Source organism: Ranitomeya variabilis, chromosome 1 (assembly GCF_051348905.1).
Source record: "Ranitomeya variabilis isolate aRanVar5 chromosome 1, aRanVar5.hap1, whole genome shotgun sequence".
NCBI classification, from domain to species: Eukaryota; Metazoa; Chordata; class Amphibia; order Anura; family Dendrobatidae; genus Ranitomeya; species Ranitomeya variabilis.
In genome coordinates this window covers 1,105,033,957-1,105,051,653 of record NC_135232.1, presented here as the reverse complement: position 1 = coordinate 1,105,051,653, position 17,697 = coordinate 1,105,033,957, and the positions used below count along the sequence as shown (strand labels likewise).

At 45.7% G+C, this 17,697-nt stretch overlaps 1 protein-coding gene across 1 annotated transcript in view; it reads right to left on the bottom strand.

Annotated features, from left to right (window-relative positions):
- STX18 (syntaxin 18) overlaps positions 1–14,797 on the bottom strand; it is a 195,408-nt gene extending 180,611 nt beyond the window's left edge. The window contains exon 1 of the mRNA XM_077280133.1: positions 14,589–14,797. Within this exon, the coding sequence (XP_077136248.1) occupies positions 14,589–14,735 (147 nt within the window). The 5' untranslated portion in view covers positions 14,736–14,797. The remainder of the gene's footprint in view (positions 1–14,588) is intronic.
- Between the last annotated feature and the right edge of the window lie 2,900 nt (positions 14,798–17,697).

Genomic DNA, 17,697 nt, shown 5'->3' with positions numbered 1-17,697 from the left:
ACGCACTGCGCATGCGCCGAGCGTCATTGCCTGCTGCCGAATTAAGCCCCGCCCCCCTATGCGCGTCACCTCCGGTGCGACGCTTCCTGGACGCTGAACGCAGCGCTCGTGCTGCTTAGGATGCCGGTGAAGAGGGAACGCTCCAGCGCAGTGCCGGCAGTAAGAGTACCGCTGCCGCGCTGTGTGTGTTGTTTAGACGCCGATGAGAGGGGACGCTCCAGTGTAGTGCCGGCCGTAAGAGTACCGCTGCTGCGATGTGGGTACCGTTTAGAATGCCGGTGAGAGGGGACGCCAGGGAATGGAGGGCCTCCCACAGTATACTCACGCGTACCTGGCGATGGGACACCCCTGGAGACAGCACTCCCCCTGAAGGCTGCTCCTGCCGTGCTGTTGCCTACCCCCACAGCCCTCTGTGGTGCGGCACTTCCAGCGTCGCGATCAACACCGGGGAAGGGGCCATCCCGCCTCCAGGATCGGTGAGTCGGACCTGGGTCAAAATTTCTTCGCCTTTCTTCCAAAGGCCTCTGCAGGGTCCCCTGTCAGGGACAGGAAACCAACTGATGCGGGAGAGAGGTGCCGCCCTTTTATCTCTGTAGGTTTCCTGTCCCTGAAGGGCGGATCCCCTCTCTCGTTAGTGCTGTCATGACGACTGAATAAAATAATAATATAGATCACTTTTGCTGTCCCTTTAATTGCCAACAAACTGATAATGTCCGGCTCCCGAGACCCCGAAACATCTCTCCAAGAAACCCTCAGAAGTAGTGTGCAGCTTGGAGACGGGAGGGCACAGTTCCTGTATTTGCTTTAACACAAACTGGAGAAGAGATTCAGTAAAAAGTCTACACTATGTGCAGGAGAAGGGCTCAACCACCAGGATTTTGGCACACTTAGCTAGATAAAGCTTCCTTAGTGATTTTCTACTTGAAACCTTGCATCGGGGGCCATAGAACTGATCTCCAGGATGAACTAAATCAGATGCATCTTATTCCCGACCAAGGTCATCTAAGGACATTGGTATCTGTGTTATATTTAGGAGTACAAAGTAACTGGAAAATTCAGTAATAATCCTAGAAGAAGACATGGAATTATCTGGTTAGATTAGGAAACCTCATCCAATGATTGGATTTGCATAGGACATTACTGAAGGTTCCTCTCCTCCACTCGATATAAAGTTGCACACATGAAATGGTAGAACGAAACATCTGGAAATTAAATAGACATTTATGCTTTGGTAAGAGAAGACAAAAAGCATTTTCTCTACAGCACAGTAACTCAATTAGTTCTGACGACCCCAACCTCCCAGCAGGGATAGGGCGTCCAGAGCTGGATAGCGTCAGTGGGCATCTAAGTGGAAATACTCGCTTCCATGGCACAAAATCACTTCACTTCATGTAAAGCAGAACATTCATTCCCAAACGCTCCATGGACCCTGATGAGATTACGTTTCTATAGAAAAAAAATGTGAAGAAACTGTAGGGTGGAGGCTTGGGAAGAGCTTCTATAAGCCAAGAGCACTTCAGGCTCAATTGCATATTAATTAGAGCAGCAATTTATCTGTAAAGGGAGAAACAGACTAGATATCTTAAGGGTACCGTCACACAGTGAAATTTTCATCGCTACGATGGCACGATTCGTGACGTTCTAGCGATATCGTTACGATATCGCTGTGTCTGACACGCTACTGCGATCAGACATCACGCTGAGAATCGTACGTCGTAGCAGATCGTTTGGAACTTTCTTTCGTCGCTTGATCACCCGCTGACATCGCTGGATCGTTGTGTGTGACACCGATCCAGCGATGTGTTCGCTTGTAACCAGGGTATGGATGGACTTGTCTTTGCAAGGTCTACTTGTGCATATAAACAGCTGGGGGGTGGAATCCTGCTGACAAATTCCCTCTAAGCGATAGTTGGAGATGAACAGTGTACAGAGGTTGCCACCAAAGCTCCGTTCATTGCATTGGGGCCATTTTTTGGAACTTCAGGTCAGCTCATATTCAATTCAATAGAAGCAGAGGTGCCACAACCCAGTGTATAATAATAAGTAATAATCTTTATTTTTATATAGTGCTAACATATTCCGCAGCGCTTTACAGTTTGCACACATTATCATCACTGTCCCCGATGGAGCTCACAATCTAAATTCCCTATCAGTATGTCTTTGGAATGTGGGAGGAAACTGGAGAACCCGGAGGAAACCCACGCAAACATGGAGAGAACATACAAACTCTTTGCAGATGTTGTCCTTGGTGGGGTTTGAATCAAGGACTCCAGCGCTGGAGGGTTGGGATGGCTTTTCTCGCAAAAGAAGTGTCGACTGGTTAGCTTGTAGCGTGGTACAGCGTAGTCCATCATGGCCTTATTAATAGTAAATAAAATATATAACTAGGCTCTATGAACTTTTAAATAGGTTCCAGGGGTACACGGGCAGCATTGGTGTGGTCAGTGGAGGAGTATTGCAAGTAGGGGCTGCAGACAGGCTATCAAAGGCCTAAAATAACAAACAGTAGGCAGTCATGGCAGTTTTACATCGGTTACATGGATACACAGGCAGGCACTCCAGGCAGCATTGTGGTCAGTGGAGGAGTATTGCAAGTAGGGGCCGCAGACAGGCTATCAAAGGCCTAAAATAACAAACAATAGGCTCATTGCAGTTTTACAGCGGTTACATGGATAGACGGGCAGGCAGCTTGGTGGTGAGTGGAGGAGTATTTAAAGTAGGGACCGCAGACAGGCTATCAAAGGCCTAACATAACAAACAATAGGCTCATGGCAGTTTTACAGCGGTTACATGGATACACGGGCAGGCAGCTTGGTGGTCAGTGGAGGAGTATTTAAAGTAGGGACCGCAGACAGGCTTCAAAGGCCTAACATAAGAAAATGGGCTGGCTGTAGGCACTTTATAATTGGTTCCAGGGGTACACGGGCAGCAGTGGTCTGGCCAGTGGAGGACTAGTGGAAGGAGGGACCGCAGACAGGCTTCAAAGGCCTAACATAAAAAAATGGGCTGGCTGTAGGCACTTTATAATTGGTTCCAGGGGTACACGGGCAGCAGTGGTCTGGTCAGTGGAGGACTAGTGGAAGGAGGGACCGCAGACAGGCTTCAAAGGCCTAAAATAACAAACAATAGGCTCATGGCAGTTTTACAGCGGTTACATGGATACACGGGCAGGCAGCTTGGTGGTCAGTGGAGGAGTATTTAAAGTAGGGACCGCAGACAGGCTTCAAAGGCCTAACATAAGAAAATGGGCTGGCTGTAGGCACTTTATAATTGGTTCCAGGGGTACACGGGCAGCAGTGGTCTGGTCAGTGGAGGACTAGTGGAAGGAGGGACCGCAGACAGGCTTCAAAGGCCTAAAATAACAAACAATAGGCTCATGGCAGTTTTACAGCGGTTACATGGATACACGGGCAGGCAGCTTGGTGGTCAGTGGAGGAGTATTTAAAGTAGGGACCGCAGACAGGCTTCAAAGGCCTAACATAACAAACAATAGGCTCATGGCAGTTTTACAGCGGTTACATGGATACACGGGCAGGCAGCTTGGTGGTCAGTGGAGGAGTATTTAAAGTAGGGACCGCAGACAGGCTTCAAAGGCCTAACATAAGAAAATGGGCTGGCTGTAGGCACTTTATAATTGGTTCCAGGGGTACACGGGCAGCAGTGGTCTGGCCAGTGGAGGACTAGTGGAAGGAGGGACCGCAGACAGGCTTCAAAGGCCTAACATAAAAAAATGGGCTGGCTGTAGGCACTTTATAATTGGTTCCAGGGGTACACGGGCAGCAGTGGTCTGGTCAGTGGAGGACTAGTGGAAGGAGGGACCGCAGACAGGCTTCAAAGGCCTAAAATAACAAACAATAGGCTCATGGCAGTTTTACAGCGGTTACATGGATACACGGGCAGGCAGCTTGGTGGTCAGTGGAGGAGTATTTAAAGTAGGGACCGCAGACAGGCTTCAAAGGCCTAACATAAGAAAATGGGCTGGCTGTAGGCACTTTATAATTGGTTCCAGGGGTACACGGGCAGCAGTGGTCTGGCCAGTGGAGGACTAGTGGAAGGAGGGACCGCAGACAGGCTTCAAAGGCCTAACATAAAAAAATGGGCTGGCTGTAGGCACTTTATAATTGGTTCCAGGGGTACACGGGCAGCAGTGGTCTGGTCAGTGGAGGACTAGTGGAAGGAGGGACCGCAGACAGGCTTCAAAGGCCTAAAATAACAAACAATAGGCTCATGGCAGTTTTACAGCGGTTACATGGATACACGGGCAGCTTGGTGGTGAGTGGAGGAGTAGTGCAAGGAGTGTCTGTCCCAGTACTCCCAAAATATAAATAGATGTTAATGTCTCGCAAAACAACCAAAACAAAAAAAAAGGTGGCATACTTAGGTACAGGGGTGGGCTCATCTGCTGAGTTTCTGACATAGTAATTTGGCAGTAACTATTTAATGGTGCCAATATAGGACACAGACACAGACTACTTTAAGTTGCATCATAGATGTCTACAAATTTGTATTGTCAGTGCCAGACATTGAATGATGTCAGCGAATAGACTAAAGATTGGTGGAGCTGTGCGACATAATTTTGGACGTGGTAGAGCACATTTTGAGCTGGGGTAGGGGGGGAACTCTCTAGAGGCCGGCGGGACCGCCCCAGGGCCCCTCATGTTACAACGGTGTGTCTGACGTTGGGTGTGCACCACCACCGCCAGAGACACTACATTGTACTATGAGGGACCCAGTAGCAATGCCGTCAACCAAAAGCGAGCACACCCACCTCTTCAGACAAACAGCAGTCTCACGGGTGCTTGCGCCAAGTCGCGATACCACGGCCCCGTGTGGGGAGTTTGGCCATTTAGGGAGGTGTAAACATGTCGTATGCTGTACAATCAGCTGCAGCAAATTAGACATTAGAAAAGTAATTCACAGGCAAGAGCCTTTCATAGGAAAGCTAGGTGTCGGCCGGGCAAGGTGGGGCAAAAGATTTCGAAATCCAGTTGTGGTTCATTTTAATGAATGTTAGATCGTCAACATTTTGGGTAGCCAGACGAGTCCTTTTTTCGGTTAATATTGAACCTGCAGCACTGAATACTCTTTCTGATAGGACACTTGCTGCCGGGCAAGCAAGCTCCTGCAATGCATATTCTGCCAATTCTGGCCAGGTGTCTAATTTGGAGGCCCAGTAATCAAATGGGAATGACGGTTGAGGGAGAACATCGATAAGGGATGAAAAATAGTTAGTAACCATACTGGACAAATGTTGTCTCCTATCACTTTCAATTGATGCAGCAGTACCTGTCCTGTCTGCGGTCATAGCAAAATCACTCCACAACCTGGTCAGAAAACCCCTCTGTCCAACGCCACTTCTGATGTGTGCACCCCTAACACTCCTAGTCTGCTGCCCCCTGGAGCTCGTGTGAGAACGATCACGTGCGCTGTGTGCTGGGAATGCCTGAAGCAAACGGTCAACAAGAGTTGATTGTTTGGTTGCTAATATTAGTTCCAAGTTCTCATGTGGCATAATATTTTGCAATTTGCCTTTATAGCGTGGATCAAGGAGGCAGGCCAACCAGTAATCGTCATCGTTCATCATTTTCGTAATGCGTGTGTCCCTTTTTAGGATACGTAAGGCATAATCCGCCATGTGGGCCAAAGTTCCAGTTGTAAAATCTCCGGTTGTGATTGGTTGAGGGGCAGTTGCAGGCAAATCTACGTCACTTGTGTCCCTCAAAAAACCAGAACCCGGCCGTGACACGCAACCAATTTCCTGTGCCCCCGGGAAAGGTTCGGCATTAAAAATATACTCATCCCCATCATCCTCCTCGTCCTCCACCTCCTCTTCGCCCGCTACCTCGTCCTGTACACTGCCCTGACCAGACAATGGCTGACTGTCATCAAGGCTTTCCTCTTCCTCTGGTGCAGACGCCTGCTCCTTTATGTGCGTCAAACTTTGCATCAGCAGACGCATTAGGGGGATGCTCATGCTTATTACGGCGTTGTCTGCACTAACCAGCCGTGTGCATTCCTCAAAACACTGAAGGACTTGACACATGTCTTGTATCTTAGACCACTGCACACCTGACAACTCCATGTCTGCCATCCTACTGCCTGCCCGTGTATCCTCCCACAAATAAATAACAGCACGCCTCTGTTCGCACAGTCTCTGAAGCATGTGCAGTGTTGAGTTCCACCTTGTTGCAACGTCTATGATTAGGCGATGCTGGGGAAGGTTCAAAGACCGCTGATAGGTCTGCATACGGCTGGCGTGTACAGGCGAACGTCGGATATGTGAGCAAAGTGCACGCACTTTGAGGAGCAGGTCGGAGAACCCAGGATAAGTTTTCAATAAGCACTGCACCACCAGGTTTAAGGTGTGAGCCAGGCAAGGAATGTGTTTCAGTTGGGAAAGGGAGATGGCAGCCATGAAATTCCTTCCGTTATCACTCACTACCTTGCCTGCCTCAAGATCTACTGTGCCCAGCCACGACTGTGTTTCTTGTTGCAAGAACTCGGACAGAACTTCCGCGGTGTGTCTGTTGTCGCCCAAGCACTTCATAGCCAATACAGCCTGCTGACGCTTGGCAGTAGCTGGCCCATAATGGGACAACTGGTGTGCAACAGTGTCATCTGCCGATGGAGTGGTTGGCAGACTGCGTTCTGTGGAAGAGCTGTAGCTTCTGCAGGAGGACGAGGAGGAGGAGGAGGAGGGGGTGCGAACGCCTACAGCCAACTGTTTCCTAGACCGTGGGCTAGGCACAACTGTCCCTAAATTGATGTCGCCTGTGGACCCTGCATCCACCACATTCACCCAGTGTGCCGTGATGGACACATAACGTCCCTGGCCATGCCTACTGGTCCATGCATCTGTAGTCAGGTGCACCTTTGTACTCACAGATTGCCTGAGTGCATGGACGATGCGCTGTTTAACATGCTGGTGCAGGGCTGGGATGGCTTTTCTGGAAAAAAAGTGTCGACTGGGTAGCTCGTATCGTGGTTCAGCGTACTCCATCAGGGCTTTGAAAGCTTCGCTTTCAACTAACCGGTAGGGCATCATCTCTAACGAGATTAGTCTAGCTATGTGGGCGTTAAAACACTGTGTACGCGGATGCGAGGATAAGTACTTCCTTTTTCTAACCAGAGTCTCATGTAGGGTGAGCTGGACTGGAGAGCTGGAGATCGTGGAACTTTCGGGTGTGCCGGTGTACATGGCAGACTGAGAGACGGTTGGAGACGGTATTGTTTCCGCCGGTGCCCTAGATGCAATATTTCCTCCTACAAAACTGGTGATTCCCTGACCCTGACTGCTTTTGGCTGGCAAAGAAACCTGCACAGATACTGCCGGTGGTGCGGAAAATGGTGGCCTTACAGTGACGGAAGGGATGTTGCGTTACTGACTAGCTTCATTGGCCGAGGGTGCTACAACCTTGAGGGACGTTTGGTAGTTAGTCCAGGCTTGAAAATGCATGGTGGTTAAGTGTCTATGCATGCAACTAGTATTTAGACTTTTCAGATTCTGACCTCTGCTTAAGCTAGTTGAACATTTTTGACAGATGACTTTGCGCTGATCAGTTGGATGTTGTTTAAAAAAATGCCAGACTGCACTCTTCCTAGACTCGGATCCCTTTTCAGGGATTGCAGACTGAGCTTTAACCGGATGGCAACGCTGTGCTCCAACAGGTTTTGGCTTTGACACGCGTTTTGGGCCAGATACGGGCCCGGCAGATGGAACCTGTTGCGATGTTGATGCCTGCTGCGGCCCCTCCTCCACCTCCGCTTCTGAACTACTGCCGCCTGCACCCTGTTCCCCCAATGGCTGCCAATCGGGGTCAATAACTGGGTCATCTATTACCTCCTCTTCGAGCTCGTGTGCAACTTCGTCTGTGTCACTGTGTCGGTCGGTGGTATAGCGTTCGTGGCGGGGCAACATAGTCTCATCAGGGTCTGATTGTGGATCTGTACCCTGAGAGGGCAATGTGGTGGTCTGAGTCAAAGGAGCAGCATAGTACTCTGGCTGTGGCTGTGCATCAGTGCACTCCATGTCAGAATATACTTGTAATGGGCATGGCCTGTTAAATGTTTCACTTTCTAAGCCAGGGACGGTATGTGTAAAGAGCTCCATGGAGTGACCCGTTGTGTCGCCTGCTGCATCCTTCTCTCTTGTTGTAGTTTTTGCTGAGGAGGACAAGGAAGCGACTTGTCCCTGACCGTGAACATCCACAAGCGACGCGCTGCTTTTACATTTACCAGTTTCGGAAGAGGAGGCAAAAGAGCTAGAGGCTGAGTCTGCAATGTAAGCCAAAACTTGCTGTTGCTGCTCCGCCTTTAAAAGCGGTTTTCCTACTCCCAGAAAAGAGAGCGTTCGAGGCCTTGTGTAGCCTGACGACGAAACTGGCTCCACAGCTCCAGACTTAGGTGGAATATTTTTATCCCCACGACCACCTGATGCTCCACTACCACTACCATCATTACCAGCTGACAATGAACGCCCACGACGACCTCTTGCACCAGACTTCCTCATTGTTTTAAAATCTTAACCAAAGTAACTTTATTTGTTGCTGTCAAACAACTTACACGGTGAGCTATAACTTCAGTATGATTTCAATATCCCTTAACAGGTTGGTGAGACCACAAGGAAAATCAGGCACAATGTTACACACTCTGTTTTCTGTGGCACAAAATCACAGAGATGACACACACGCAGGACTGTCACTCAAGCACTAATGTCAATATTAATCTCCCACCTAATTTATTTTTTTTTTTTTCTCAGGGAGACTTTAGAAACCAAATAATATTAAAAAAAAAAAAAAAAAAAAAAAGGCTTTCTATGGCCCACTGAATGAGAGGGAGAGAGGTGGCACACCCAGGAGTCAAGACTGGCACACAAGCTGAAAGGGCAATATTACTCTCCCACTGTTTTTTTATGTATTTTTTGTTTTTTAAGGGAGACTTTAGAAACCCAATAATATTTAAAAAAAAAAAAAAATAGGCTTTCTATGGCCCACTGAATGAGAGGGAGAGAGGTGGCACACCCAGGAGTCAAGCCTGGCACACAAGCTGAAAGGGCAATATTACTCTCCCACTGTTTTTTTATGTTTTTTTTTTTTTTTTAAGGGAGACTTTAGAAACCCAATAATATTTTAAAAAAAAAATAAATAGGCTTTCTATGGCCCACTGAATGAGAGGGAGAGAGGTGGCACACCCAGGAGTCAAGACTGGCACACAAGCTGAAAGGGCAATATTACTCTCCCACTGTTTTTTTATGTATTTTTTGTTTTTTAAGGGAGACTTTAGAAACCCAATAATATTTAAAAAAAAAAATAAATAGGCTTTCTATGGCCCACTGAATGAGAGGGAGAGAGGTGGCACACCCAGGAGTCAAGACTGGCACACAAGCTGAAAGGGCAATATTACTCTCCCACTGTTTTTTTATGTATTTTTTTGTTTTTTAAGGGAGACTTTAGAAACCCAATAATATTTAAAAAAAAAAATAAATAGGCTTTCTATGGCCCACTGAATGAGAGGGAGAGAGGTGGCACACCCAGGAGTCAAGACTGGCACACAAGCTGAAAGGGCAATATTACTCTCCCACTGTTTTTTTATGTATTTTTTGTTTTTTAAGGGAGACTTTAGAAACCCAATAATATTAAAAAAAAAAAATAAATAGGCTTTCTATGGCCCACTGAATGAGAGGGAGAGAGGTGGCACACCCAGGAGTCAAGACTGGCACACAAGCTGAAAGGGCAATATTACTCTCCCACTGTTTTTTTTATGTATTTTTTGTTTTTTAAGGGAGACTTTAGAAACCAAATAATATTAAAAAAAAAAAAAAAAAAAAATAGGCTTTCTATAGCCCACTGAATGAGAGATAGCACACACAGCAGTGGCACACAAGCCCTGACTGAGGCCAATATTTTTCTCCCACTGATTGATGTAGTGTTTTTGTGTTGAGGTAGATTTTAGAACACAAATCAAGGAAAAAAAAAAAAAATGCTTTCTATGGCCCACTGAATGAGAGAGAGGTGGCACACCCAGGAGTCAAGACTGGCACACAAGCTGAAAGGGCAATATTACTCTCCCACTGTTTTTTTATGTTTTTTTTTTTTTTTAAGGGAGACTTTAGAAACCCAATAATATTTTTTTAAAAAAATAAATAGGCTTTCTATGGCCCACTGAATGAGAAGGAGAGAGGTGGCACACCCAGGAGTCAAGACTGGCACACAAGCTGAAAGGGCAATATTACTCTCCCACTGTTTTTTTATGTATTTTTTGTTTTTTAAGGGAGACTTTAGAAACCCAATAATATTTAAAAAAAAAAATAAATAGGCTTTCTATGGCCCACTGAATGAGAGGGAGAGAGGTGGCACACCCAGGAGTCAAGACTGGCACACAAGCTGAAAGGGCAATATTACTCTCCCACTGTTTTTTTATGTATTTTTTGTTTTTTAAGGGAGACTTTAGAAACCAAATAATATTAAAAAAAAAAAAAAAAAAAAATAGGCTTTCTATAGCCCACTGAATGAGAGATAGCACACACAGCAGTGGCACACAAGCCCTGACTGAGGCCAATATTTTTCTCCCACTGATTGATGTAGTGTTTTTGTGTTGAGGTAGATTTTAGAACACAAATCAAGGAAAAAAAAAAAAAAATGCTTTCTATGGCCCACTGAATGAGAGAGAGGTGGCACACCCAGGAGTCAAGACTGGCACACAAGCTGAAAGGGCAATATTACTCTCCCACTGTTTTTTTATGTTTTTTTTTTTTTTAAGGGAGACTTTAGAAACCCAATAATATTTTTAAAAAAAAATAAATAGGCTTTCTATGGCCCACTGAATGAGAGGGAGAGAGGTGGCACACCCAGGAGTCAAGACTGGCACACAAGCTGAAAGGGCAATATTACTCTCCCACTGTTTTTTTATGTATTTTTTGTTTTTTAAGGGAGACTTTAGAAACCCAATAATATTTAAAAAAAAAAATAAATAGGCTTTCTATGGCCCACTGAATGAGAGGGAGAGAGGTGGCACACCCAGGAGTCAAGACTGGCACACAAGCTGAAAGGGCAATATTACTCTCCCACTGTTTTTTTATGTATTTTTTGTTTTTTAAGGGAGACTTTAGAAACCCAATAATATTTTTAAAAAAAAATAAATAGGCTTTCTATGGCCCACTGAATGAGAGGGAGAGAGGTGGCACACCCAGGAGTCAAGACTGGCACACAAGCTGAAAGGGCAATATTACTCTCCCACTGTTTTTTTATGTATTTTTTGTTTTTTAAGGGAGACTTTAGAAACCCAATAATATTTAAAAAAAAAAATAAATAGGCTTTCTATGGCCCACTGAATGAGAGGGAGAGAGGTGGCACACCCAGGAGTCAAGCCTGGCACACAAGCTGAAAGGGCAATATTACTCTCCCACTGTTTTTTTATGTATTTTTTGTTTTTTAAGGGAGACTTTAGAAACCCAATAATATTTTAAAAAAAAAATAAATAGGCTTTCTATGGCCCACTGAATGAGAGGGAGAGAGGTGGCACACCCAGGAGTCAAGACTGGCACACAAGCTGAAAGGGCAATATTACTCTCCCACTGTTTTTTTAGGTATTTTTTTTTTTTCAGGGAGACTTTAGAAACCAAATAATATTAAAAAAAAAAAAAAAAAAAAATAGGCTTGCTATAGCCCACTGAATGAGAGATAGCACACACAGCAGTGGCACACAAGCCCTGACTGAGGCCAATATTTTTCTCCCACTGATTGATGTAGTGTTTTTGTGTTGAGGTAGAATTTAGAACACAAATCACGGAAAAAATAAATAGGCTTTCTATGGCCCACTCAGTGAGAGATGGCACACACAGGGATGGCACTGTAGCAGAAATGCCAATCTTAATCTCCCACAAAAAAAACAAAAAAAAAACAGGGACTGTCCTACAATTACTATCTCCCTGCAGTAATGTAAGCCAGGTATGGCAGGCAGCAATAGGAGTGGACTGATGCACAAATTAAATAAAAAGTGTGGACAAACAAAAAAGATAGCTGTGCAGAAAGGAAGGAACAAGAGGATATGTGCTTTGAAAAAAGCAGTTGGTTTCCACAGTGGCGTACACACAGCAATACAGCTATCACGGAGCCTTCTAGGGCAGCCCAATGAGCTACAGCGCTGAGGGGAAAAAAAAAAAAAATTAGCTTCCACAGTCCCTGCACACCGAAGGTGGTGTTGGACAGTGGAAATCGCTGCAGCACAAGCGGTTTGGTGGTTAGTGGACCCTGCCTAACGCTCTCCCTGCTTCTGACGAAGCGGCAGCAACCTGTCCCTAAGCTCAGATCAGCAGCAGTAAGATGGCGGTCGGCGGGAACGCCCCTTTATAGCCCCTGTGACGCCGCAGACAGCAAGCCAATCACTGCAATGCCCTTCTCTAAGATGGTGGGGACCAGGATCTATGTCATCACGCTGCCCACACTCTGCGTTCACCTTCATTGGCTGAGAAATGGCGCTTTTCGCGTCATTGAAACGCGACTTTGGCGCGAAAGTCGCGTACCGCATGGCCGACAAGCACAGGGGTCGGATCGGGTTTCATGAGACGCCGACTTAGCCAAAAGTCGGCGACTTTTGAAAATGATCGACCCGTTTCGCTCAACCCTACTTAAGATATTCCACTTAGGGAGTGCGGTGGATCCAATATAATTCTGGTTGAGTATAATCTAACCTCTTTTTCTCATCTTTAGGATACATCGGGGGCTTATCTACAGCATTACAGAATGCTGTAGATAAGCCCCTGATGCTGGTGGGCTTAGCTCACCTTCGATTTTGGGGGTGACAGGTTCCTTTTAACGGAAAACAAAACAAACAAAGTTCATCAGATTTTTTTCTCTGTAGGATCCACCTGCAGACACCAGGCAATGTTCTCTGCTCCTTCTGGAGCCACGTGGGAGTGCTTCATCTCCCACTACACTACACAGACTGTCTCTCATGTCCAGGTATTTAACCAGGACCAAGTGATGATCACATGATCATGACATCACCGCAGGTCCTGCTAGTACACATTCCGGTGTCGGTTCTGCAAGAGGGGACACAGTGAGCACCCACTCTATGGGTGATGACATAAAACCAGCTCATTGTGACTTTAACATTAACACTCTCAGCACTTAACGTGCTGGAGACAAAAACAATCTAGTTGTACATTACTGATTTTAGTATACGCAGTGACACGTATGTCCCTTCATACACTGTGCCAGCGACTCTGTGACACTACACATAGATCATCAATATTTACGCTAAGTGATAGAAAACTCCTGTAACATGATGGGCATCTGATATGCAAGGAGTAGGGATGAGCGAACCCAGACTTAAAAGTTCAGGGTTCGTACTGAACACCTAGTGTCCGGCACTGAACTCCGAACATGGACTTCTCCTTGAAGTCCATTTTAGTGTTCAGACTTCCGGGTGAAGGAGAGAGCGCGAGAAAAACAGACAGACGGAAACAGACGGTAACACACCATTTTAAAGCAACAAAGTTCGTGTCCCCATTAATTTCTATGGGGTTCTGGTTAAAGTTAGAGTACAATTCTGGTACTAGAACCGAACTTTGGACTAAAGTTCAGCCGAACCCGAACTTCCCCGAGTCCGCTCATCCATAGTAAAGAGGACAAAAAAAAATCACTTGAATTTAGCCTATTTTGAGACATCCCGTCTGTATCAGTTCCGGGCACATCAAAGCCAAAGACCATTCTATATTTAATCATCTAATATCAAACATAAGGCAGCATTCACAGACAGTGTAATGTGATTGGTCACACAGGAACACGGACTGTCTGGTCACCAATTACTACCATAATGAGGAGAAGGTTATCATCTGACCGCTGCGCTCCACCAAGATAAGGAGACATATCCTCAGGATTATCGCTGGGCCACGGCATCTAGTATCTGCTTAAGATCTACCCAAGGATCACAGCAAAGCTGGATATATATGGGAGAAAAGGATCATGAAAGGAATTATGTTAATTAAACTGACAATTTCTGTTTTATTTTTAGAAAAAAAAAATTAAATTACAGAAAAAAAGGCAAAATCAAGAACTACACACTACAGCGATTTATCAAAAGTGCAAAAATGAAAACTGTCCACTGTGGGAAGGGGGTTAATTGTAATGGAGGCATATGATCCATATAAATGAGTCACAAGACAGTGTACAGGGGCTCAGGACACTACTGGGCATGTGCAGCTTTTCTACCAATCACTTGGCAGGGCTGACCAGGCTGAGGGGATGATGCCAGATCTCTGACCCTCTCTATACAGCAATCTTTACTGATAAAAGATGAAATCATGTCCCAAGAATAGATATGGCAGGAGGTGCAGAAGCTATCAAGTGCCAGACTAGCAGCCATATGTCAGGGCATCCTCAGACTATTACAGAGAACCTACAGAGTGAAACTACAACTCCCAGCATGCTCTCACAGGACACGCTGGAAGTAGCTGCTTCACAACAGATGGAAAGCAACAGAACACTATACAATAACTTCTAAAAGATGTGCGCAAAGCATCCCGGGATATGTAGTTCACTAACAGCAGCCCAGTGACCGGTTGTTAGACCGAGCCCTCAGTGACTCACCACATCCCGAGCCTTCCCGCTAAACTCCCCCCTGGGGCGGCTCTTCTTCAGCAGGTCAGTCTCCGGCAGGGACACCCCGAGCGCTTTATTCCGGGTCTTCACGGTTTTCACACAAGCTCTGAATAATAGTGTGATGTCAGCTGCCATCTTGACAGCGCCGCGTCATCATCTGTGCAAGTACCAAATACTTCCGGGCGGAGAGAGGAGGCAGGAGATAAACGTTCCGCATGTCACAGCGTTCCCACAGCGCTGAGTACTATCACTATAGCAACTAAACTGACGTCATCAGTGTGCTAAATATTAATTAAATAATAATAACAACTATATATTCTATATATATATTATATATTATGGTTATAGCACCTGTGTCATCCAAGTGCTCACTGCACCCCAAAATTAATTCCTTGAGGAGAGCAGTTTCCACCATAGGGTCATTTTTTGGGGGCTACTACTATATTTGGCAGTGGCACGTCTGGGTCTCTGCAATTATGATATGGTGCATGCAAATGATTCCAGTCTCCAAAGCCCAGATAGTTCCTCGTCCTTCTCTCCTGAGCCCCCTGTGTCCTAACAGCAGTGTACGACTCCATATAGGGTCTGGCTTGGGTAACGATTTGTGGGGAGCCTTTTATTCTGTTGCTGTTTAAAAAAAAAACATAATTTTAATTGAGAAAAACTGAATTTTTACATTTCACTGTGCGTTAATTTCTGTGAAATGCATAAAGAATTAACATACTTTAAGGAGTTGACTTTTTCAATGGAGGTGACTTGTGGGGGTTTCTAATATATATACATATTATTTTTATGTTTAGGGCAGCATTGATACCATGGTTTTGTACATGAGGAGAGGTTACATACAGCATACAAATATAGATTACAGTAATCAAGCTAACAATGACAGACTGGTGCTGAGCGAAGAGCTTGTCACACCTGGTCCAGGTCCAGCAACAGCAAGTAAGTCACCAGCAGCAACTGGCGCAACAGGAAACAAACTGTTGGGACAGCAGCTGCAACAGCAACAGAAGGTGCTTATGCAGCAGGTAGAGCACCTGGCAGAGGACATTCATGGGAGGCTGGCAGTCCCTTCCCCAACTCCAGGTGATGATTGTGATGTACGTCCAGAAAGCAGTAAGACAAGCTATGCGAAAGATGACCCCAGGGGATGATGTGTTTTCAATGTTATATTTATAAGAATCAAAAGATAAACAACATATTATAAAACTAATGAGATGATACAGCTGAAATTACGACAGATCTTATCAACTTAGCATTATATAAAGACATAAGCAAGAAGCCGCTACAGCACCCATAATATGAAATATGCTCACTCATTTGCAACAATAATATTTAAATGAATGATTATTGGTTTCATCTAAATTCCAAAGATTAGAACCATGTATCAATAGTTTCAAATTTTAACAACTCCAAAATAACTAAAAACAATAGAAAGGAAAAAAACATGGAACTGGGATGATGTGGACTGTCCAGGCTGAGAACCACGGGGGAATTAACTGCTGCGAGCACAGCATCAATTACTAGCGGTGACGTCATTGAGGTTACTGCCTGTCACTGAGGCTGCGTTCCCAGCCGGGCCCCTGAACTGCAATGACCTCAGTGAGATCACCCCAGCACAGTGAGAAAAAGTCTCACGGTGCACAGGTGAGTTCACCAGAGTTCACTGGGAGAATTTAACTGTGGTGAATTTCAACTGCGGTGAACGCGCCTCTGCACTGTGAGGCTTTTTCTCACTGTGCTAGCGTGACGACTCAGCTGTTGGATGACCCAGGACCAGGGGCTCCTCCCCTGTTCCTAACACTAGGGGTACCCTAGCTTGCCCTATTCCCCGTGATACTTCTGAAAGTGAAGATGCCAGGGCCACCAACCATACGTTATCTCCTGAATCTGCACTCCATCTGTTCCCTTCCCCCAGGGAAGAGGGGAGCTGCTGTGCACCGCAGTACCCCAACCAGACGAACAAGGCAACACAAACAAGGGCAACTGAAAATACCAGACATACAAATATTCACTCACTCAATAACAGAGGAATGCACCAGGGGAGTGGAGTATGGGGAAAAAGCAAAGTAAGAGGAGGAAAGGGAATTCTCACACAAACCCAAGCAACAGTCACAGATAACTCCTCCAAGCTCCTCATATAACCACCAAACTACTCTCCTCCAAGCCATGCAGTATAGTCTAGCTCTGACGATGTGTCTCTGTCAGGACCCAGATTATATAGGGGATAGGAGTGGCTAACCGAGCTCAGCTGAGAGCTCACACTCCCAGAGCTCCCAACATGGCTGATTAGCCCCTGTTCTGCCAAAAGAAATTAACACCATTTAAAAAGAAGGTGAAGTGCTTCTTTTCAGTGCAGGAGTAGGAGCAATCAGATGCTGCGGTCTTCAGGCTCCTCTCTGTTGTGGTAACCCCATGACAGCTAGTGGGGATCTCACCGAGGTCACAGCAGTTCATTTGCCCAGCTGGGAACGCAGCCTCAGTGACCGGCAGTAACCTCGTTGATGTCACCCCTGGTAAAGGATGCTGTAGAAGTTCATTCATCAGTGGTTATCAGCCTGGACTGTCACATCTTGGCACCACCCAGGTTGAAAACTGTTTATCCCCAGACATTGATTACGGCATGGGACAGAATGACGGACAGGTGAGGGATATTGTTGTTTTTTTATTTTTGCTTTATTACAGGAGACAAGGGATTCAATGGAATGTGCGTTAGGTGAGTATAACTCTGTTTGTTGTTTTTAAATAAAATGGAAAAGTGTGTTTTGCTTTATTTCAAATAAAATACTTTTTTCTGGCTGTGTCTATATTTACCATACAACTATAGGATTAGTAATGGATAGGTGTCTTATAGATGCCTCTAAATTATTAAGCCATGGGCTTGATGTCACCTGACAATACAATGGTGACATCAACCCCACAAATATGAACCCCACTTGCCACTGCTACAGAGCAAGTGGGAAGAGCCCGGTAAAGCACCAGAATTGGTGCATCTAATAGATGTGCCTTTTCTGGGTAGCTGCAGGCTGCTATTTTTAAGCTAAAGGGGCCAAAATTCATGGCCACTTGCCAGCCTGAGAATACCAGCCCCCAGCTG